Source organism: Schistocerca serialis, chromosome 3 (genome assembly GCF_023864345.2).
Source record: "Schistocerca serialis cubense isolate TAMUIC-IGC-003099 chromosome 3, iqSchSeri2.2, whole genome shotgun sequence".
In the NCBI taxonomy this organism is placed as follows: domain Eukaryota; kingdom Metazoa; phylum Arthropoda; class Insecta; order Orthoptera; family Acrididae; genus Schistocerca; species Schistocerca serialis.
In genome coordinates this window covers 169,509,787-169,535,360 of record NC_064640.1, presented here as the reverse complement: position 1 = coordinate 169,535,360, position 25,574 = coordinate 169,509,787, and the positions used below count along the sequence as shown (strand labels likewise).

The 25,574-nt window shown below is 40.8% G+C and overlaps 1 protein-coding gene across 3 annotated transcripts in view; it reads left to right on the top strand.

The window, feature by feature from the left end:
* The window catches only part of LOC126471561 (uncharacterized), a 132,969-nt gene that overhangs the window by 76,674 nt on the left and 30,721 nt on the right, over positions 1-25,574 (top strand). For all 3 annotated transcript variants that reach the window (XR_007586337.1, XM_050099789.1, XM_050099788.1), the window contains exon 2: positions 17,098-17,234. Coding sequence is in view for 2 of the 3 variants with exons in the window: in XM_050099789.1 (XP_049955746.1) it covers positions 17,098-17,234 (137 nt within the window). In the remaining variant the exon portion in view is untranslated. The remainder of the gene's footprint in view (positions 1-17,097; positions 17,235-25,574) is intronic.

Genomic DNA, 25,574 nt, shown 5'->3' with positions numbered 1-25,574 from the left:
AGACATTGCATTTGTTCATATATCGCCAGAATTTCACGGTGAATCTGTATGCAATTTGGATGTTTTCCCCACAATAAACGTACTGTCCCGCTTACTGGCTTTCGACTACATTCCCGATTGTCACGCTTTTTCAGTCGCACACTATGATGCACCCGTTATTCGTTTCGCAGAAAAACTTTGAAAGCAGGAAACCCCGTACATGCACTTTCTTCTGAATATATGCCATTCATCTTGTGCTTTGATATTAGCATAGGACGACATGTGCAACTTACTTTCTGAACTCCCTTTAGTTGGATATGTAGACGCCGTTGTGAGATGGACAAACCTGTTAGAGACCAAGAAACCGACACCTACATAGGGGAAGGCCGACAGATTGCTCGGGAAAAGACGTCCGGGGACTCGCTGAATAGCACCAGCCGGCGACGATAGCTGAAACGTTCTTCGACCTGTGACTTGAAGAGTTCTCATTATTTTCTCACAGAACTGGCTGACGATGATGACATTGCTGTATAGGATCCGTGTTGATCAGTAGCTTCATATCTAGACTGTTGAAAACGACCGAGTTCTAACCGTCCTACTCCTACAGTTGTATGACCTCACTATATTCCTTGTTCGTATGTTTTCTTATAAGTTTTATTGAAGGGAACGATAAATCAAGCCAGATCTTCATCGAATGTTGTCACCTTCAAAAGAAGTTAGCTATTGCGTTTTTCTGAGTTTACATTTTCTTCTAAAGAATTGTAAATGGCTCTGAGCACTATGGGACTTAACTTCTCAGGTCATCAGTCCCCTAGAACTGAGAACTACTTAAACCTAACTAACCTAAGGACATAACACAAATCCATGCCCGAGGCAAGTTTCGAACCTGCGACCGTAGCGGTCGCGCGGTTCCAAACTGTAGCGCCTAGAACCGCTCGGCCACTACGGCCGGCAAGAATTGTAAATGTATCCGAAGTACGGTATTATTGGCAGGGAGGCGACTATGGAATCCTACATTCACCTAGTTACAAAGATTTCCTTTCTTCGAACCGAATGGTATCTTGCTGTGAATTACATTTGTGCGTATGTTACCGTATTTCACGTAACTATTTCTACTTTCCTATGTGATTACGCTAAGATAAACAGGTCGCCATGTTAATGTACAAAGTGTCATTACCATGCTCATCAGTCAGAATTTAGGTCTCAGACCAGTTCCGTACAAAGTAGCTGTTGTATCCCCGATTATAATCACCTAAATAATTTCCTATATGTAACATGTAATTAATTCATTATCTGTCGTTGTATGAAGCTCTCGTCGGACGTTTTGACTGTCTTCAGAATCCCCATTTCACGTAATTGTTATTATTGCGCGGGTGACGTTTTCATATAGACAAATGAATACATATGACAATATTGGTTGGAAGGGTATTGGGAATGGCTTCACCAGTCAAACAAGATTTTTTTTCTGCGCACATTGATACCTTTAATTCTCTAAGTGCGAATTCTTTTAAATGTAATAGTTGCAGTGCAGATGGCTGTGTCATGAGTGCGTGAAAGAGCATAAAATCGTGCTTCCGTCTGTCTAATCACGGATAATTTAGTGGATATTGTGGCGATTGCCTTTCATTTCTGACAGCTTATCATTTTTTAAGCTGTAATGCAGCCATCTCGGCATGAGTTTGCTCTCAGGGAAGACATCATCTTGTGCCTCCATCAGTCGACAACTTAATGCGCACCACCACATACAGCGCCAACCCGGCAGACAACTAATCTGCTCTACGGATTTCTTAGCTCAGCTACATCACAGACATATAATACTAATCTGCGACGTATAATTTCATTGTCGATATCTGCAAGTAGGAGCACGACTTGAAAGCAAAACCAATAGTCTGCGACTTACTCGGAATCTAACTGATGGGCTTCACTGTGAATATTTGTAGAAAAAATGAACACATCTGGATGGATTTCAGAAATATAATCGAAATATCAGTTCACTGCGTAAACTTCTATACACTCAACCTGCACTGGATTTGGGAAATGAAGAGAGGCAGATGCCCTATGTGTTAGGTTCGTTACGGATTGGATACTGAATGCCCGTTGATCACCACGTATGTAATGTCCGTTTCTCTCTCTATGACATAGAGATGTATCGAAAATGATTATGTGGTGCATAGTGATGGGAGTAAACGAGGGTGATCTGTCGGAAAACATTGACAGTTGCTGATGGGTCTGTGGAGCGTCGGTCATGGTTACCTGCTGGGATGATCCCCGGAAAAGCGTGAATCGTAAAATGAAGAATGGGTGAACTGCTACAGAAGGTAACAGCTAACATCTTACTCACTTGGACTGAGAGTCCCACTCTTCCTCCATTTATCCTCGCTCTATCGTGAACACAAATGTGAATTTTTAGCAAATTTCATTTCCATGTTCTGCTATTGTATTTACATACTATTTCACAACACCAATTAAAGAAAAAATAAGAACTATTTGGAAGCAGCGTATCAGTATGTTGCAGAACGTTGCATGTGGGTGGTAATAGTGATGTAAGCATGTGAAAAAGAATTTGAGGTTGTACCTATAATGCATAGAAGCGGATACCCATCCCTCTAGAGGATATAGATGTAGAAACATCAGTGCATAGTGACATCGAAAAATGAATTAAGGTGCTTCTGAAAAAACGTGCTCTGAATGACAGAGTGCAGCAGACAAGTTTCTGCTTTCTAAGTGTCATTGCGCACAACTGTGGAAGCGTTGGCAATCCACAAACGGTGCCAGTAGTTTCGGTATACGTGGAAGTCGTAATACGATTAGCAAGTGGAACCAAAAACAAATCATCTCCAGGCTGCAAACGGTAGATGTTTGATTAAAGAGTTCTAAAAACGAATATGGAGTCACAGATAATTTATTGAACATTAATAAGAATTTTAGTGAAATTAGTAGATGGACGCAACTGATAATAAACTACAATAAACGTAATTACCTTTGTTATTCGCCCCATGACCACAAAAGAAGTAGTTTATACAGCAGACATTCCTAATGCAGATACGCTTCACGATTGTGTCATGGTAGCCTGAGAAAGCATTTGACACTGCCCGGAACTGTTTCCAAGGGTTTTTGGGAACTCATGACCTCATAAATTGAGGCTTGTGTTGAAGCAAGCGGAAGTCATCTTGACTTCTATTATCAGTTCCTAAATTAAAACATTGCTTTAGTGTAAGAAATCCACCCTCAAAGTTGTGAAACTATTCGTGATACATCCTGTGAATAGGAATGCCGCATCACTGGAAAATACTTGTAAAAAGGAAGTAAGACAAGCAGAATATCAATTTTTAAGAATACAGACATTGACCCTGTAGACAGACAAATATAATGTTGCGTGAGCGCATAAACAAAGAGAAAGGTCCAATTTTATTTGACTACACCACTGGAACTAGTCACAGCTGTAGACTGGAGAGGGCGAGAGAGAGAGAGAGAGAGAGAGAGAGAGAGAAGGGTCAAAGAATTGCCGCACAGTTCGTCAGTTTTTGCCAGTACGGACAAGAAATGTTCAATAAATACCACAAGGATGCGACAGACGAACGACATTATGTATCACGAAAAGGGCGAAACACAAAAGTCCTTCCGCATACATCTCGTCTAAAGATCGCGACGTTAAAGTAAAGCAAATTTGTACTCTTGCGTATCCGTACATGCACTATTTCCTTCCGCGCAAAATCATCACAAACTGAATAGGAAGGTGGTAAAATAATGAAGATATATTAAATACGTTGTACCACAATTACTACGGTGAACTGCGAATGTTTCACAGTGGCAACAGGAAGCCGAATGTACAGGTTTAAAACAGAATCTTTAAAAGTGCATTTGACCGACAAAATACTCCATCAGTTAATAAAAGACATTACTCATGTTAATGAGACTGCAAGTGTACATCGTCAGAAGCAACACATTACTAGCGGGAGCTGAATGATTAAGGGACAGGTGAGAAAGTTGTCCGATTAAAATAAACAGCCGTTTCAAGGATTCTGTAGATGCTGCGAAGACGCAAATTGAAGGTAGCAGCTTGGGTTGTTGGTAATTACATTTGGACGCACGTGCTGATTGAATGGTGGTGAGGGGAGCGCCAAATGCGGAATCCCGGAAGCAATGAGGTGCGTGCATGTGGAGCCGACACTCGCTAAGTACGGACCGTAATTTGTGGAGGCGCGCGTAACCGCTGTTTCCCACCACCATTACCTTCACAACGTTTATTAAAAATTAGTCCGTGATGAACTTGTAATAATTAGGGTCCTTATACTCGTTTTTATGCGCGGGTGGTAAAATAATTCTACAACCATTTTTGTCAACACGTAAATAATTATAGTTCTTAATATCACTTTAAGCGTTATTAAATAACAGCCGGTTAAAGTTACTTTCTAATAACTATACAGTTATCCTTACTGCAGAAATAACGGCGAACAAACACACTTATATCAAATTAAGACGATAATCTCTCGAGCGCGTTTTTGTTATTTTGTCAGAAAACGTGAATGAATATTGTGATACGAGTCTTCGGTTGGCCGTTAATTCGGTGTTTATATTCCACGGTACTGATGGGCTCCGTGGCGCTACTGTTGACACATAACAAACCTAACAGCCTAATCCCTCCCCACTGCGATGACTTTAATTAAAAGCAATTATTTTTAGAAAGCTATTACGTCAGTAATAACACATTTTTGACTGAACGAGGAAAATGAACACCCGGTGCTCACGCGAACGGCCGAACTCCCCTAGTGAACGCACACGTCACGGGCATATTCTTTCGCGAGCCTATTTTTGTTTTTTCTTTTTGGAGAGCGTTAAATTGCCTGCAGTCTCCCTGCTGTATGAAATCAAGTCCAAGAATAGGTGTGATTTTTCGTGAAAACTTAAAACACTTATATTTCTATACTACTGAGATGTATTGAAACATGCAACCATTAAATGCAGTCCAATTGTAGAAGGAAATGACGTCAGCTGAAGGTCGTTTAACGCAGTTTGCTACTGACCTAAATGTTATGTGGCGCTCACCAAGTGGGGTAGCAGATTACTACATAACGAAGTGTCGTTTTTGTACGATATCAATTAAAGGATTGTACTGAACATACCGGGAAATCCAACAGAAAATGAAGCCTAACTTTCGTAAATAAAATTATTTATTTCAGCTCGCATACAGTAAGATCTGACAGTGGGTCGTTACTTGTTACGTAATAAGCCCTAATTTCGATTTGTGACTCAACTTTTCCTTTACGAGTTTCAAATCGAGTGCAGCTAATTGATTTATAAAAGATGCAATGTGCCTACAGAAAGTATATACTAACACGAATCAGATAAAAACGACCAGTGAGAAATGACATAATGTGTACAAAATGAGGATCACAAGGTAACATACTTCTGATAGCGCTTATTCACAAACTCAGGAATTTTTAGCATATTGCAGCCCAGTCAGCAACTGTGATAGACTAATATTTTGAAGAATCAGCCTCAGTTGCGTAAATTTTCTGGTCTTTACCAGGTTTCGGCTAAATTAATCTAGCCTTCCTCAGAAGCATAAAATTACTATAACATGCCATACCTATGTGCTCAGTGCAATTCCGTGTGCAACGGTCAGTGCCAACGTAGTTGCCGCTGCCAACCGACCGCGTGGTGAAGAGATGCCGGGGTTGGACTTCAGTTAAGTAGTTTTAATTCGACATGGTACCACGGTACTATAGGTTTTAATTTTAACGTTGACTGTGCCTTACTCTGGCATGTTGTAGTAATTTTATGCTTCTGAAGAAGGCTAGGTTAATTTAGCCCAAAACCTGGTAAAGACCAGAAAATTTGGGCAACTGAGGCTGATTCTTCAAAATATTATTAGAATATTAACAAACTCAGGAGCTTTTGTTTATTTTTAAATTATATTGTCCGATCCATCTACCCCAGTTTCGATAAGTGGCTCATAACGCAAGTGAAGTATTGTGCAAATGGAAAAAGCTGTTACGTCACTTAATCCCCGAAGCGAAATAATTTTTGAACACAAATATAATGAAAGCAATATTTCGTATTAATTTTCAGAAACAATGTGTGCCCAACGAGATACGCTTTTCACGGCTAATAGCAAGTAAGGTGACAATTTTTGTGGTTGCTTATTATCGGATAAGGACACGGAATCACTTGATAGATAGTTAAAAAGTACACATTTGGCAATGAGTGGGAGACGATTGCGATTGAAATGTGATAAGGTGGAAGTTTCTACGTTACTAACAGTTATGTAAGGTGGAAAGCATTCACCTTCATAAAACTATGCAAAATTTGGAATGGATCTGAAACGGTTTGCCCTGTCCAGAAAGTATTGTAGAGGAGAGCAAAAGTTCTAATCAAGTTGACCGGTGTCCCTTGGTTAACACAATTATAACTTCAAAGGCGAAGATGTTTCTTGTTTGTTTAAAGTTTTTCACGTGAAAAAAATAGCTTTCAGCGCACAAAATTAGATAAAAATCGGAATTTCCCACAAAATGTGTTAGGTATCTTAGTTTCGTAGATAAACAACGTCCATCTTAAACCCTCTAACAAACTGATTCGTTTGTGATATAATACAAGTAAGTGGATACTGGGTATAAAATGAAAATTAGGCTCTACTGTTCTTCATACCGATTTGAAATTAAGTGCATCTAACTTTTTTGCCATTTTAATTAGACATTATTGGCTTTGAATACATTTTTTCCAGCTGGAAATAAGGTTGCGAGCCATAGAGTGAAAACGGATCGGCTACAAGGATAATTTGATTGCTTTAATACAATAGTATAGTCCAAAGTGTACTGATAAATGTATTTGGAAACCTGTGGTAAGGTCGTATGGGACCAAACTGCTGAGGTCATCGGTCCCTAAGCTTACACACTACTTACTCTAACTTAAACTAACTTACGCTAAGGACAACACACACACACACATGCCCAAGGGAGGACTCGAACTTCCGACGGGGGTGAGTCGCGCAACCGTGACAAGGCGCCCTAGACCGCTTGGCTACCCCACGCGGCGATAAATGTATTGTAAGGACTGTGGAACAGAGTGGAATATTTTCCGACATGTAAAAACTGCTGATAAACAGAGCACATTGTCAGAAAACTACGTAAACTACCATTTGTATACAGTTATGAAATAAATCAAAGGTTAACACGGTTCCCAAATGTTGCATATATGTGTCCTGTTTCAGAGCCGATCCATAGAGTCATGTCAATTGGTGAAAAGTTTTTGCCGGTGGTTCGAGGACGTGCATAAGAACTATTTTTTGCTCTTTGTACTGTCACCAGCAGCCCCTGCTGGAGCCACGGAAACGGATCATAGTGACTGAAATCATAGCCGTGAGACGTGGAACAGAATAAAACGTAGATCACACTCTGAACAGAAATGTTAGTGCCGGCCAGGGAGCAGGGACTCGAACCAGAGACGGTTGGTGCAGTGCGCTCACACACCAGCCGGGAACGAGGATAATTGCGGCACGCGGAAGAGTTGTGAGCAGTCGCGGCCAAGTGCTCGTTAGCCCGTTGCGAAAGGCACGCCCCCCATCTTATCTCTCGTATTTGTCTTAAGGTCGGCGCAAACTACACGCGGGAGCTTAAGAACTGCTTTGCATTCTCTGCGATTTACCGACATCAACGTCAGCTTCCCCGAACCTTAAATATCTTCTGAAATATTTCGACAATTGCCGCGAAGAATGATGGCTCTAGCGCTTATCACACCTCAGTCTCACTTTCGGCAAATATAAGTTGCCACCTAAGAAGTAAAAACGTGAAATAACTAAGTTTCCGCAAACTTACGTTATTTTTTGTGTTGTTTGAATCGTTGCCTACTTAGTTAATGTTAAACATTTTTGGCCATAGGAGCTCATGGCCTGCCGATGCCAAATGGTTCGTGACTAGTTATTCAAAAGTGAAAAAAATCGTATATTATCGTAAATACTATTCCACCTTTGCGGCGATAACCTTTACTAATAATTCTACCAGGTTTTCGCGATTAACTGACAGTCTTCACACATTTAAAATGGAAAATTACAGCCACAAGGCAAAGGATAAGCCACTGTCTTACAGAATTACTAAAGCAGTGGCATATTTTCACCGTGGGCTACAGGAATGCAATTACACATACAATAATTGAACAGACAGCTGTGACCACAGTCCAGCAGCTGCTGCGTTTCTATAACCCATGGTGAAAATACCATACGAACCCAGTAAAACTGGAAGCTACTGCCTTATCCTTTGTCATTTACTTGCAATTATCCTACTTTAAAAAGCCCGAAGATAGAGAATTAGCCGGCCGGAGTGGACGAGCGGTTCTAGGTGCTACAGTCTGGAACCGCGCGACCGCTACGGTCGCAGGTTCGAATCATGCCTCGGGCATGGATGTGTGTGATGTCCTTAGGTTAGTTAGGTTTAAGTAGTTCTAAGTTCTAGGGGACTTATGACCACAGCAGTTGAGTCCCATAGTGCTCAGAGCCATTTGAACCATTTTTTTAGAGAATTAATCCTCCGAAACTGGTAGCATTAGTAATAAAGGACATTATTCTAGCTGTGGAATTTTATTTACTACAATTAATAACTACCATGGAAAGTAAAATCGTGGATAAACATGGTATTTTATGTGTGTTATCGACAAACACCAGCTCCTGAACACATGTACAAAACGGAGTTGGAAAAATTTGCCTGTCCGAACTCATCAATATTTAAAGATGCAAGACTCATGTATTGAGCAGAATACGTTACAGAGACAATCCAATGGTAAAACCGAAATCATCGACTACAAAATGTGTCTCACAGTAAGAAGGTATAAATGACTGTACCATTAGAAAAATATTTGGATTGTTGCCGTTAACACAGCTATTGTTCTAGAGAAACCTTTGCCCCTCCAACCTTCCTTACGAAAGTCTTTCCATATTTTTTGTTCTCCTACCGTTGCCATTGGAGATGAAGCTACATAATTCCATCTTGCGGAAATATTTTTAAAGCTCGCCGAATTTCTTAATTCAAACGACTTCTTTTTATGACCTTTTCAGTTACTGTTACTAATATCCTCACTTAGTGTTCAGCCCGACATCAGTTTACTCAGTGAGGTGGCACAAAACTTGTGCTCCGTCTCTAATGACCTATTCCTCAACGGGACGGTAAACTGATGTTTTCCTTTCTTCTGATAAAAAGTTCATTTTCTGTATTCGTAACCGTTGACCGGAGGTCTGTTTTCTGCAGTTTTCCTGCACTCGCCCAACCCAATACATCCTGTCTGAAAAATAGGTCTTACCAAAAGTTTAAAAAAGAAAACGCAGAAAAATTTACAAAATTTTTCTTCTTACGTTACGGTAAATGATTAAGTTGCTGATCCCAATGGAAGGGGGGGGGGAGGGAGTGAGAGAAAGAGAGAGAGGGAGAGAGAGGGAGAGAGAGAGAGAGAGAGACAGACAGACATTTCCTATCCTCTTGTGTAAATGAGTCTGATTCCACCGAAAAATATGTGATGAACATGAAATTAAAAAAAAAAAATCAGTTTACCTGCTGATTACACGTTACTCACTAAATTATTGCTCTAAAAACGATGGAAGTTTTGCCATATGGCGAGTCAAATAGGATTTGCGCCATACCATTACATTTACGGTACGATTAACGTCGCTAGGTGGCGTATCGCTTATGCGGTAGATGCTGATACTGAGCCGTGACTTTGTTAATACTTAATTAGTTTCATATCCATCTGAGTTGATAATACATGACGCTGAGATGTTAGCGTCATGGATATGTAGGACAGTAGATGCAATTCTGATTCTGTTAGAATTCACAGTCAGAAGCGTCCCGTCTATAGCAACGAAAGCAGCCATTCTATGTTCACAACCCAAACATTTCTGGCACTGTTAATCCATCATCATTCGGAACATTTACTTCTTAAAGTAAATTTTATATTTTGTGCGTATCTGTTTAGTCTTCTGTCGTAAATTTATATAAATCATCGTGCCGCTCGCTAGTGAAATTCTCACTAGTTTCGGTGTAGGTGTATTAGGTCCCACCCTAATTCGTACTAACTGTATGTTATTCTTTTCCCGGTTAGTTATTAGGTAATGGAATTTTCTTGTCTTTCTCCTGTGTTGTTTGTTTTGGTTAAAAATATGTAAGAGATCGTTGACTACAAGCGCTTTAACTTTACGGCTGTGTCGTGATTAATTCGCTTTATGGTTTGAGAACAACAAACATTCTCTTAAGAATACAGTGTAATAAAAGAATAAGAGAGTCACAGTGATTGTTATACAACAAATCTGAAACTTTTGAAATATGTTTTCCCTGTAAAAATCAAATTCTTGATTTTTTCTGTTTTCAAGAACCGATTGTTAAACTTAGACCTTCTTAAGCAGTTCACGTATACCGTGCAAGTTACCATTCCGTGATATCAGCTGTGACCGGCAAATAAATGAACTCACAGAACAGAGACGATTTAAACCATTACGACAAATGTCAGTGAGAATAATTACTCTGTCATCAAATACTAATTTTCTTCACTGCGTTCGCATTTTTGGTTGTCTGGTAATTTTAAATAAAAATCGAAAGTAACTACTGATTAAAAACAGTAGGGTGCTGCATTTTGCTTAGACATAAGTTCTGGAGAACAATAAGTTTGTGAAAAAATTTCTGCAAATATCTTATTACAATAATAGGTGTATTTCTTATAAGTTGTGAAGCTACGCTAGTAGTGAAACTGTCCACGTGCGCACAGTCACTTTGGAATCCCACAGGAAAATATATATAGTGAAACAGGAAGGCCTAAAGAAAGATTCAGAAAAGTAGCTAAAGAGTAGTAATAGCGAGAAACCTTGCAAATCACTTAAACATGTGACACACTATTTTCAGCTCGCGTACATGATATGGCTTTCACAATCATCTTAACACTTTGTTCGTCAGTGATTTGTCTTTCTTCTTGTAATTAAATAAATGCTTTTAAAGTTGCTCCCTGTCGAATCACAGAGAAGTTCGTTTTCATATTTTAGATTGTGTTTTTGTGTCACTATGCCGTTATCTGCAGGGGTCTAAGATGCTGATAATTATTACCAGTTTTCGTCTGGTAATGTTTACTTTTTTCAAATAAATGCCATGGTATTCTTTCGATCTTAACCGCGACGAGGAAAGTAAAACGTGTAAATCATTTTCTTAAAACCCTGTAACATAAGCTGAATAGTTCTTGTTGTTACCACTAAATTTGATTTAATTATCAGTAAAGAAACCTTTTAAATACTGAATGTCGGTGGAAATACGTTACTTAAGGGAAGTAAAATATCCCTGCGTGTGTAAAGTTTCATATAACTTGTTACTTTCTTTGTGTCTTTCATCAGTACATGATATACAAAGGAAACTATTTTCGCTGAGGCTTAATCGCCCCAACGTCCTGATTTTGTGACAGATATGTGGGGGCAATCGAAGTTGATGCTAAAATGTAAGTTTACACACTATAGAAGGCTAACACTACTGTCATTAGGACGCAAAAAATACAAAAATATAGACAGAATATATTCAGTGAAAATACGGTACGCTGCAAATATTTGTCTGAAATTTCCGAAATTTACTGAGACACGTCTATTTTTTACAATTGCCATTAACTTGAATTAATGTAAGTAGAAGCCTGTGAGTCTGCGGTTAGAGCGTTCTCCCGTTCGCCGTACCTACTTTGTGAATATGTTATTATTTTCACCATAGTAACCAGGTTTACTCTTCTCTGAATTAGCAATTTATGAAGCTAATAATTCATAATATTTGCATTTTCCGATGGAAATGCCTTGGCACACTCTGTTTATTCTACTCCAATAATGAAAAGCAATCGTTCATGACCTCCTTTGACATGATATTCGAGTACTTTCAGTGATAAAAGTGGCGGAGGAACAAACGTGCTTGAAATCATTGAAGAGGTGCTACAGCAGGAAGTAAATTAGTCCGAACGAAGAATGCCAACACTGTGCGAAATATGAATGGAAAATTACAAACAGTGGCAAAACATTTCCTCCACACGCGTTGTTTTAAATTCGACGCACAGAGTAACACTCCTCTTAGTAATAGCTGCAGTTTCTGCCTTCAAGTTTCTAAGTGACATAAATTTTGTCGGAGATGTGTATATTTAAAAGCATGAACTGAGTGTACATGCATTCTTAAGAATTTTTTAAACCATATGTAATGTAATGTGTTAATAAATATGTCAGATGAAATTTATTTTATGTGTTGTGCACTAAATACTGTTTTCCATTTACATGGATTGTGAAGGGGCCTTATAGAAGTAAATAATTTTATTCCAGGCGCAATTGAATTTGTGTAGGGACGAGAATGTACGCGCGCACACCGGCCAGAAAATTCTGACGTTGATGTACGAGCGTCAGCAGACTCATCACAAAAACTGTAATTACATTTTGTTGATTATAAACTGAATCATTAATACCTGGCATATCTTAAGATGAAATTGCTTTCTCGACATGGAGCGTCTATCTAATAACTCGATTATCACAAACCTCGAACAGTGTCTCTTATTAACAAGCGGAGATGCATTTCATTTTTTGGAGATATGGCGAAATACATTTAATCATCAGGGAAGGGAAGGTTCGGACAGCGACGAATAATCAGAGGCAAAAAATTCCAGGGACGTTGATATGTCAACGTGGATTAAGCTAGCCATCAGTCTGGGAAATAAACAGACCCGCTTTCGGGAGTTCATTTTAGCAGAGTAGTTTCCCCTAAAGCTTTGGCACGAGAGAAAAAGAGTAGATACCATTTTTATTAATTTAAAATTTATCATTAAATTATAAATTGTTTTCATGGATAATTAAAACTATTTTAGTGACATCATGGTAAAAGGGATGTTTTGAAAAATAAGGTAATTTTTTTTCGAAGCAACATTGTCGTTACGAAATGTAAATATTTTTGCCCTACGACTATAAGGGATATAACGTCGAATATATTTCACGACCGATTTCATGACGTATGTCATTCTCAAACTGTTTAAAAACGATGTAATCTGAAAGTTTTGGAGCGTTAATAATCTGAAAGGTTTATGACTGCATACTCGATCATCGCACTGAGAACATAATTTGTTCTCACTCACAACGTAGTGTTAACACAGAACCGTTTGACAATGGCATACATTGTCATCTCCCTATGGTCTTCTAACGACAATGTCAAAATTTTGGAAAATACAATGCGACTGCAGAATCAACCAGAGTGAAGCTATTGAACACCAATGTGTCCTGAAACTAATGGATTCGAGAAACTGTTCCGAATACATTGGAAGCTGCAACTGTTTCATGAGCTGACTGACTAAGTCCAAGTTTTTTATTTCGAGATTAAGTCGAAACGCAAAACAAAGAAAACTCACAAAAGTCGTCCACCTCCTCTTAAGACATTTTCCAAGTCGAATTCAGCATTTTGTTAATATAGAAATACATTTCAGGTAAACCGTTAAATGCGTGAATTGCAAACGAGAAGACCGTGTTTTTTCGTTTCACGGTAATTGTAAGCTGCAGACTGTCAAGCATTAAATAATTATTTCCAGTCGCGGTGATGATTGAACCTGCTAACGAGAAAACTACATATGTTTCATTACTTTTGTGTCCTACTTCCTTGAATCCCGCTATCACGAGGACTGAAACACAGTACTTAGTACAACTCACTAACTAGTTTTAATTATGAAGTCCAGATGAACACCACCAAAAGGAAAACTCTGTTACACAAATCTATGGCCAGCATTTGACTGAGGATGAATTTCAGGGGCGAAATTGATGTTACTCGTCATATCATGATCTTAATTAATTAGTAACTTGTAAAATTATTCCCTACAAGATGGCATAGATTTGTCACGTGTTAAGTATATTAAATGTGTGCAATAAGGAAGTTCCGCAGAACGCAATGCTCTTTGTTTACTACGTGTTCAAAAAAGGAAAACGCGACAGAACAGAATAGAAATTGTAACGATAAAATCTCGCTTATCTTAGACAGATATGATATCGGTGTGTGATTTTTATGAGTCATTTTGTCACCTTAGTCGTATCATCTGATTTGCTCAAGAATCGTCATTCCACAATCACCTTGTTACCACATAAAACTGTGGTTTACTTCATACCGCGGAAAACACACTCTGTTATATGTTGCGGATTCACATTCTTTCGTCAACGTGGGTACTGTGAACAGAGTTTCTGGTTAAATTTTGATAAATTGACAATTAACCGTGTCATTCATGAATGAGCCATCCCCTCACTCGCTTGAAGTGATTTCGGGAATTCATTTAGAGCCTAAATTGTAGTGCCTTGGTCGAATCTATTTTCTCCATCGTACGAACTCAATTCCTGTAACTATCGAAAAGTCCAAAAATACGCTTTTCCTTAAATAAGAATTCTACTCAAACCCTGTCATGTTTGGTAAGCTCTCTTAAACACGATTCAAATTAAAATTTGAATTTAATTTCATGGCCGGCCGAAGTGGCCGCGCGGTTCTGGCGTGCAGTCTGGAACCACGAGACCGCTACGGTCGCAGGTTCGAATCCTGCCTCGGGCATGGATGTGTGTGATGTCCTTAGGTTAGTTAGGTTTAACTAGTTCTAAGTTCTAGGGGACTAATGACCTCAGCAGTTGAGTCCCATAGTGCTCAGAGCCATTTTTGACTGATGACCTCAGATGTTAAGTCCCATAGTGCTTAGAGCCATTTGAACCATTTAATTTCATGGTATTCGATAGCGGTACACAAACGGAATTTATTGCCCCATTTTTTGTTCTTGTGGCTATGTGGATCAACACATAAGTACAAACGAGAGATCCTGCTGAAATGTATTTTATAAAACTCATCTATACCACCGTCTCACTTAAAGAGAGCGACGATGAAGAACCACGTTCATTAACAAGCAACAACACGAGCCGTTTAACACAGAAATCGTCGGTGTATGCGAGACTAATGCGCGTCTTGGTATTCTAACACAGGTGCAGTGAGTAAACCAACTGGGAATTTGCTACACCTGTCACACCTTTCACGAGTAGAGCACCCGTAAGAAGAAATGAACTGCGCACGGAAAATACAAAATACAACTTTTTTTCTGCTCTTGCTTCGACAATGGAAACGGAAGGAAGATTAGGCTTTAGTGTCTCGTCGACGAAGAAGTCGTTTAGACATAACATATCATCGGACTGGGAAGGGATGCTGAGGGAAACCGGCCGTGTCCTTTTGAAATAAACTATTCCGTTATTTGTAGGAAGAACGGAAAATATAAATCTGTGTAACTGGGCGGGGATTTGAACAGTGTCCTTCCGAACATGAGGCCACTGGACAATGGAAGACTACAGACAAAAAGAGAAGCAAGTTTACACTTTAAAGTCCTATCTAAATCGAGACACAGTAGTAGCTCAGTTGGACATAGAAGGCGGGCCAAATCTATGTGAGTGCTCTTGGAGAACTATCCCAGCGTTCGCCTGAAATGATTTACGGAAAGCAGGAAAACCACAAATTTGCATGGGAGCTCGACACGTTTTGAAAGTGAGCCCAGTGTTCCAACAACTGCACTGGCAGTGAAGAAGCTCCCGAACTACCTTAAGGTTATCTAACTTGAGCTTTCTTAATTTTTGCATTGCTTCCCTTGTGCAACACTTTGTGCTGCATCCAGATGTAATAACAACTGCCTTACAGTTTACAATTTACACGTGATTGTCTGACTGCCAGAAAAACAGTGACGGGATACTAACCTAATGTTAAGCAGAGTACTGTCTACCGCTGTGAGATGCAAGGATCAGACTTAGAATCAACTGAATGAGATCTCTAGAGTTATTAGATAAAAAATGTGCCTTATTGTTTTACAGCATATTGTTATTTGTGAGTTGAAGATTTTGGCTTCCATAACTGTCATCTTGTCGTTACATTGGATCAGGTGGTGGATAAGCCACTATTTAAAATTCGCCCAAGTTGTTCGTTCTGTGCTGTATAGGGAGATGTATTATGCAACAACTCATAGATTCGAACGCGTGTTAAGTACCCGGAAAGAGGGAAATTAATTCCAAGCTGCCAGTCATAGGAAAAGGAATGGCTGGAAAATTATGGTTGACGTTTAGTCGACGTCGAGGTCATTAGAGATGTAGCACATGCTCGGAATGAGGAAGAATGGAGAATGAAATCTGGCTGGTCTTTTCAATCGAACCATCTAGGCGTTTGTGTTAGTGAGCCGGGAAAAGCATGGAAACCTCAAAAATGGATGGCCGAACGGGAATTTAACCACTGACCTCCAAAATTAGAGCCCAATGATTAAAGTTCGAAGGAAACGTCGAGATCAGTGCCTCCTCGACATCGAAGTAATTTGAGAAAGGGCGCTAGTTCGGATTAGACAAATTAGTGGTAAGATCTATAGAACCAAAATCTCTGGGGTCATCGGCCCTTAGGCTTACACATTACTTAATCTAACTTAACATAACTTACGCTAAGGATAACACACACATCCATGCCCGAGGGAGAACTCGAATCTCCGACGGGGGAGCTGCGCGAACCGTGGCAAGGCGCCTAAGACCGCACGGCTATCCCGTGCGGCACTAGACAAGGAACAAGGAAGGGATGGGCACGGTTTCGTAGAAGGAATCATCCCAGCGTTCTCCTAAAAAAGAAAAAAACACAGAAAACATACATCAAAGCTATTAGATGGGGATCTGGGCGAAGTAGAACGGAACACAATTGGGAAGTGTAAACCACTGCGCCAATTCGAGTACGTATTCGGCATTTTAGATCTCGCTACGCGGTGACGACGGTGGAGACGTAGCTTTTGAGATTGGCGGGAAAGCCGAGGACCGGCGTGTGTGAGGTGCGCCGGCATCACGTGAGAGGAAGGAGAGCGGAATCAGCGGAGAGGACAAAAGGCGAGGTGTGCAGATCGGGCGCCTGGCGGCGGCGGCGCTGCCTCTGTTATTACGCCCCAAGGCCGGCGGTGCCTACCCCTGCTAATTACCGGCCACAGCCAACATAATAGTCATCGTACGGCCTTATTTTTATGTTCTTCGACTGTAGTTCTGTGTTTGGGATGTGGGGTTGGAGGAAGGGGCCCGGCGCTTTTTTACGGGCGGCGTTCACATGGCGAGTAATTCTTTTGTTGCAGCCCGCGGCCTGCCGGCGCCGGCCCGCCGTCTCGCCTGCTCGTCTCTCGTCTCGTCTCCTCTCGTCCGTCTCGTCTGGACGCCGTAACGAGCGTCACGACGCCTCTTCCACCGAGCCGGGCTTCGGCGACGGGATTCGGTGAGCTCTGCGCCGCCTCACCTCATCCGCTGCCGCGCATCGAAATATAAACTGCCCGTACCTGTTATTTCGTTTCTTTTTGGTCGACAATAGAGCAGAATGATGTGAACTACCGTCTAATAAGTCGTATTGCCACCTTTGGCGTATATTGTTTTGGTCTTCAGTCCGAAGACTGGGCTTTCTATTCTGCCTACCCTCTCCGTCTCTGCAGATCTACTGCATCCTACATCTTCACGAATCTGCTTACTTCAGTCTCGCTCTATAAAGTTTAAATCCCACACTTGCCTCCCAAAACCAAACTTGAGATTCCTTCATGACTCAGTTTGTGACCTAACCATTTAGTCAATTTGTGGAACTACTTCTCTCATCCCCAATTCATTCCAGTACCTCTTCATCAGTTATCCTATTTACCCAATTAATTTTCAGCATTCTCCTGTATTGCCGTATTTCAAAAGCTTGTATTCTCTCCTTGTCTGAACTACTTATCGTCCGCATTTCACTTCTGTACTTGGCTACACTTACACTGAAGAGCCAAAGAAACTGGTACACCTGCCTTATATCGTGTAGAGCCCCAACGAGCACGCAGAAGTGCCGCAACACGACGTGGCATGGACTCGACTAATGTCTAAAGTAGTGCTGGAGTGAACTGGCACCATGAACCCTGCAGGGCTGCCCATAAATTCATAAGAGTACGAAGCGGTGGAGATCTCTTCTGAACAGCACGTTGCAAGGCATCCCAGATATGCTCAATAATTTTCATGTCTGGCGAGCTTGGTGGCCAGCGGAAGTGTTTAAACTCAGAAGAATGTCCCTGAAGTCACTCTGTAGCAATTCTGGACGTGCGGGATGTCGCATTGTCCTGCTGAAATTACTCGAATCCGTCGGAATGCTCAATGGACATGTATGGATGCAGGTGATCAGACAGGATGCTTACATACGTATATCCTGTCAGAGTCGTATCTAGACGTATCAGGGGTCCCATATCAATCCAACTGCACACTACCCACGTCATTATAGAGCCTCCACCAGCTTGAACTCTCCCCTGCTGAGATTTAGGGTCCATGGATTCATGAGGTTGTCTCCATACCCGACACATCCATCCGCTCGATACAATTTGAAACGAGACTCGTCCGACCAGGCAACATGTTTCCAGTCATCAAACGTCCAATGTCAGTGTTGACGGACCCAGGCGAGGCCTAAAGCTTTGTGTCGTGCAGTCATCAATGGCACACGAGTGGGTCTTCGGCTCCGAAAGCCCATATCGATGATGAATCATTGAATGGTTCGCACGCTGACACTTGTTGATGCCCCAGCATGCAGTTTACGGAAGCGTTGCACTTCTGTCACGTTAAACGATTCTCTGCAGTGTTTATTCGTCCCGTTCTTGCAGGATCTATTTCCGGCCGCAGCGATGTCGGACATTTCATGTATTACCGGATTCCTGATATTCACGGTACACTTGTGAAACGATCGTACGGGAAAATCCCCAGTTCATCGCTAGCTCGGAGATTCTGTGTCCCATCGCTCGTGCGCCTACTCAAACACCATGTTCAAACTCACTTAAACCTTGATAACCTGCCAGTGTAGGAACAGTAACCGATCTGACAACTGCACCAGACAATTGTTGCCTTATATAGGTGTTTCCGACTGCAGTCCCACATTCTGCTTGTTTACATATCTCTGTATTTGAATACTTATGCCTATACCAGTTTCTTTGCCGCTTAAATGTATATTTGGTGTAAACAAATCTCTCTTTTACAGCAGTGCATTTCTTGCCGTTGCCAGTCTGCATTGGCCATCATCAGTTATTTCACTGTGATCAACATTCATCGACTACTTTTAATGTCTCATTTCCCAACCTAATTCTCTCAGCATCAGCTACATTCCATTACCCTTATTTTCCTTCTGTTGACATTCATCTTATAACCTCTTTTCAAAACCATTTCCATTCTGTTAACAGCTCTTCCAAATCTTTTTTTCCATCTCTGAGACGGTGCCTTCCGCAAACTTTAAAGCTTTAAATTCTTCTCCTTGGACTTAAAAATATCTTTCCAACTTTCTCCCTGGTTTCATTCACAGATTGTTCAATGTACAGATTGAGTAACATTGTGAATAGCTACAATCGTATCCACTCTCTTTTCAGCTATTGCTTCCCTTTCATGACCCTCGACTCTTTTAGTTGGAGATTGGTTTCTGTATAAGTTGTGGATAACCCTGCTACCTTCAAAAATTCATCGAGAGTATTCCAGTCAATATTGTTAAAACGTTTCTCCTACGAATGCTATAGATGTAATTTTACCTTTCTTCAACCTCTTTACTAAGATAAATCTTAGGTTTAACATTGCCTCGTTCTCCGGTACCAAAACTGAGCTACCCCGACGTCGGCTTCTGCTAGTCTTGTTATTCCGCTGTAAATAATTCACGCCAATATTTTGCAGCCATGACTCATTAAACTGAAGGTTCGTTAATAATCACACCTTTCAACATGTACCTTTTTTTGGTTTTGGAATTATCGTATTTTTCGTGAAATCTGACATTTCACCTGTTCAAAAATGGTTCAAATGGCTCTGAGCACTATGGGACTCAACTGCTGAGGTCATAAGTCCCCTAGAACTTAGAACTACTTAAACCTAGCTAACCTAAGGACAACACACACATCCAAGCCCGAGGCAGGATTCGAACCTGCGACCGTAGCGGTCGCGCGGTTCCAGACCGTAGCGCCAGAACCGCTCGGCCACCAGCGGCCGGCATTTCACCTGTCTCCTGCACCTTGTATATCAGGTGAAATAGTTTTCCCATAGCCGTCTCTCCCAAGGATTGTCATAGTTATCAGGAAATATAGTCTACTTCAGTGGATTTGTTTCGATTTCATATAAACTGCCTGAATATCCTTGAGAGATGATGAGGAGGTTTCTCTAGTTCATATCACAATGACTGCGTACTGTTCAACTCTCGCGACTGTGGAGGTCATGAATACATATTATTTCGTCCTTCTACGCCTCTAACAAAGCTAGAATATTTATATCCGTGTGAACAGATGCAGTGTAGTCCTCAGATGGGAACTCTGCCTGCGTTATTATACATATCAATGTAGACATATGATGCTTTCGTATGTCTCACCGGCCATTGTTTGCTTTTGAATATGGCTATAGGTACTTACGAAAACCATGGTGCAGAGTGCCGAAACCATTACACCACCTGCGTCCAGCTTCAATGTCGGATGCACGCTTCCTGCGGTATTGCCTGTACATAAATACGTCCTGTAATAGATTACACATCAAAAGTAGAGCTGGTCGGATCACATTAAATCTTTCCATTCGTCCTATGTTCAGCTTCTGTGCTCGGCTGATATCTTGTCATTGTAGCCTTTCTTTTTACTATTGCAGTTCCACAGCGAATAGTTTGTTTATGCAGTTGGTAGAAAACTGTTTTCGTTGATACTGCGTTCTCTGGATGCATATTAAGAGCAGCTATCACTTTAGTGACAATGGTCTTGCAATTATCATTTATTAGTATTCTTCGCGCGGCTCCCCACGTCGGAGGTTCGAGTCCTCCCTCGGGCATGAGTGCCTGCGTTGTCCTTAGTGTAAGTAAGTTTAAGTTAGATTTAGTAGTGTGTAAGCCTAGGGACCGATGACCTCAGCAGTTTGGTCCCTTAGGAACTTACCGCAAATTTCAATTTTTTATTATTATTCTTGTCAAAACCAGTACAACACAGAAATAGTGACTGTTCATTGAGAATGGTCTTACAGATTAAATTCATGAATCTAGTTGTTTAACTTTACTTTTGAAACATATAACAGGTAGGTAATGTCAGATGATCTTGGCCCAGACTCTGGAAACTTCCATTACGCCTTTTTTTAACGTTGAGTAATTCCTTCTCGTTACACTACACAGATCATTGTGGACACCAAAACAGATGTTTCATTGTCTGATCCTCTCTGCAGATACATTAGAATTATTCTTTTGAGTACTTCCATTTAAAGGTATTGTTCTTGGGTTTCTCCACGCCTACTCTTCCACAGAACTAGTTCTGGAAATGCTCACTTCTCGCTTTCCAAAGTTGAACAAACACGAAAGGGACGTTCAGGAAGACTCCTGTTCAGTGAACTGTGGTTTCCTACAACAATCGGGCGTGCCCTGGACAAACTCCGAAAGCACTTTGACACACCAGACGATCGTTTCAAATCGGCTACACAAGAGCACCTATATTTATATATCTTTTAGGACTGGCTCTAATCAGAGGTAACAATCCCCTTTAATGCTCTCCTGTCTGCGTTAGGAAGTTTAGTCTTCCTGCCGTTACTGTACTTGGCAGACGAACTTTTCCCATGAACTCCATTAACTGTTAGGGGGTTAGGTGCATTGGGTGTATATACCTCAGGTAGACTAGCAAATTGTTATTTATGATATTAATAAAAGATCGCTGACAAATTTTTCAAAAATTTTATTTAGGTACCAAACAATCGTACAGTGATAATTTTATCGTCTTTCGGTGTCTGTACAATGAGAAACGACGAAAGATCAGTATAACACAACAACGATCACAGACGTACTAGCAAGTCAAAGCACTTTCACCAGAGATTTCGAGAATGAATCTTCCACTTTACAGAGGAGCTTGTTCTCCTTTGAAACTTGCTGAAGCATTAAAACTGTTTACCAAGCCCGGACTCGACTCTGAAACTTTGACCTTGGCGGAAATCACTCTTACCGACTCACACATCCAGACACGACTTACGACAGCCTCTGGCGCGCGTCCCGCTCCGTCACACAGTTTTAATGCGTTTGGAAGTTACTTTCATAGAGACGGTTACAATACAAGGAGAAAAGGAAGTACAACGCCATTCCGTGACCATGGTGTTCATACTTTTTGTCCATCCCCTGTATTTGTTCTCCTTATGCCAGAAAAGGCATTACGATTAAGAGAAGACAGTATGCCCGGATATACTATAATTCGTGGGATTTACGCCACTAGTGTAGGAACCTAAACATTACAGATTTCTGATGAAACAAACTGAGATAGTTTTTATCAGTAGCAAACACGGGACCGACGCAGAGCGTAAGGCAAAGTGCTAGGTGAAGCAGTGATTAAGGCTCAGCACTCACGTTTTGGAAGACGGTGTTTCAAATGTCCGTCTGCCTATTCAGGTAAAGGATTTCACGATTTTTCATAGACCACAAATGCGAATGATTGGATAGTTCCTTTGATTCGGACATCGATTTTCTTTCCCATTCTTGTTCTGTCCGAGCATGCGATTCGTTTGCAACGACTTATCGTAGACGGGACCTTATAATCTGAAATTCTTTCCGTTTCTAGAATAGAATATGTCGATTTGTTGAAACTGTTATATAAGGTCCTTCTTGCAACATGAAAAAATTAAGTTAATATAATTTTGAGGTATGAAACATATCTCATTTCTTACACAGTGGTGGATCTGTTTTGGTGGAGTTTAAAGAGGAACTAATGTACTCACTTATGCGTACATATGTGTTATTGACAATGCTGTCGAACCGATGGCCAAAAAACAAGACAATATAATTTTGAGGTATGAAACAAATATCTCATTTCTTACACAGTGGTGAATCTGTTTTGGTAGAGTTTAAAGAGGAACCAATCTACTCACTTATGCGTACATACGTGTTATTGACAATGCTGTCGAACCGATGGCCACAATACAAGATCAGGACTGTTGCGTAATTAGCGACTGCTACCATCCTAACAAGCAGACAGACTGGAGTCACGTTTTCTAGGTTATTCTGATGAATTGGAAGAAACCTATAATCGCTGCCGTAAGAGCCTTAGAGTTGGTCGGGCTGGATTACCACGACCAATTCGTCTTCGACTAAACCTAGCCTAAGATACTCCTAAGCTGGACTTTTTTTCCCCTTATTGAAGGAGCCTTCCGACCGCTGCTTCCCTGAGCGTAAGTGTTGGAGTGGCATGCCAGACGAGTTGGCGAAATGATTAAAAGCACCGAATTTGTGTCAGGAGTAAGACTGAAATACCTATAACGCCATCCTGGCGAAGGTTTTCCTCGGTGTCCCTAAATTGTTTCAAGTGAAGGCCAGGACTCTCCCTTCAACAACGCCACTGCTGGTTCCTTTCCCATTGCCAGTTCGAGCTATCTATACGTCTATATCCTAATCGATGTTTAATTCTAACCATCCTTCTTTCGAATGGGATAAATTTAGCACATGAATTCCTGAGGTTGAGGAGAGATCAGAAAACTGTATCCACTACTTCCTTTTGAAGCAGTTCCTCGGTTCTCCTCGAGAGGATTTGATCAGTCAGAAACTCTGGGTGTCACAGGGACATTTAATGTAGCCATAAAAAAGTGGTTCAAATGGCTCTGAGCAATATGGGACTTAACATCTGAGGTCATCATTCCCCTAGAACTTAGAACTACTTAAAACTAACTAACACAAGGACATCACACACATCCATGCCCGAGGCAGGATTCGAACCTGCGACCGTAGCAGTCGCGCGGCTCCGGACTGAAGCGCCTAGAACCGCTCGGACACAGCGGACGCCAATGTAGCCATATCTTTGATGTATGCCGAGAAAAGTCCATAGAAAAGAAAGCTATTTTGCCATTTTGGTTAGTTAATTATTTCCTGATACATCTATCTCCCTGTTCTCTCAGTTTCTCGGCAGTCTCACATTAACTGATAACAACGATAGTTTGAATGAAAATCATAATCATCGCTCACGGTAATACTACTGCATACCTTTGATTTACGTCCACACCTTACTAGTTTTCCTGGTGTTGCAGCTTTCGGTGTTGAGCCACTCTGGAAGACGTGGGTAATGTGCTCTATGTACAGTTACCAAGGATATAAGTATGCGGTATTCTACGTATGTTCACTCAGATGTACATGTGTACTGCGTTCAGTCTCTTCAGATTAAACGTGAAAGCTTGTGTGTATAAAATGCACATCTACTGTAAAAATAAATGAAATGAAGCGTCCATAGTGCTATATTTATATACATATATTTTATAATTTCTGGTGTACAACGGTATAAATAAATATATTTGAAGATAAACACTTTGCCGACAGCACGGCGTGTAGTTAATCCACAGACCGTTTCCACTAGGCGAATTAATGAGACCGTTCTGCTACTCAGGGCAAACTGGCTATGGTTGGTAGACGATTATCTTATTTCTTTATACGACTGCAGTGCAGATGCCTCATTTTCGTCCGAAAACTATATCAAGTAAACATAGAAAATACACCGTCCTGTGAAATAGGACCCACACGTCATTTACCGTTATGCGTAAAGACGTATTATATTACATTTGAGTCAGAAAGGAGAAAATAATTGATCCTTCTGAACATATAGTACCCACTCTTGGATTTTGTCTCTGGGATAATTGCAGAATTGTTCAGAAAATTTCTTCAAGTAATTCGACAAAGAATTTATTTCGTGAGTAAAATTAATGAGCACAGAAGAGAGGTGGATTTTTGTGTAGTGAATCGTATTTATTTGGTCATGAAACTCTTGCTTCCACATATCTTCTTTGCTGCAAATATAAAATTCAAAATTTCCTAATCGTGACTAAAGATAATTTATCTTCACGTTACATCTACATCATACTCCGCAAGCCACCTAACTGTGTATGGTGCAGGGCACTTTTGTTACCACTGATTCTACTGGCCCTATTCCACTCGCGAATAGCGCGTGCGAAGAATGACTGTCGGTAAGCCTCTGTATTAGCTCTAATTTCTCGAATTTTGTCACCGTGGTCATTTCGTGAGATGTATGTGGGAGGAAGTAAGATATGTTCGATTGCTCCTGGAAACTTCTCTCTCGATATCTGACGAGTAAACCTCTCCATGATGCATAACGCCTCTCTTGTAACGCCTGCCAGTGGGGTTTGTTGAGCATCTCTGTAACGTTCTTGTGCCGACTAAATGAACCCGTGGCGAAACGTGCTGCTTTTCTTTCGATTTTATCTAACTCTTGTATCGGTTCTACCTGGTAAGAGTCCCAGATTGATAAACACTGATTAAGAATTGATCAAATAAGGGCCTTGTAAGCCACTTCCTTCTTGGATGAGTTTCATTTCTTTCAAGATTCTTCCTATGAATCTCAGTCTGTCATCCGCTGTCCCTACTATTTGTTTCAGTGGAAACGCTCATAAAAACCAGTTCGTGGGAAGACAGTGGCTTTCAAAACTGCAGAAGAGCAATGACTCAGATATTTTTTGTTTCATGTGTCAGAGAACACGGGCTACGTAAATCCAAAATAATTTCGCTGGCATGACTTTCTTGATCGGGAAACACTCTTTACGTACATGAAGTTGACAATATGTTCAAGGTAACCATGTACAGCATATG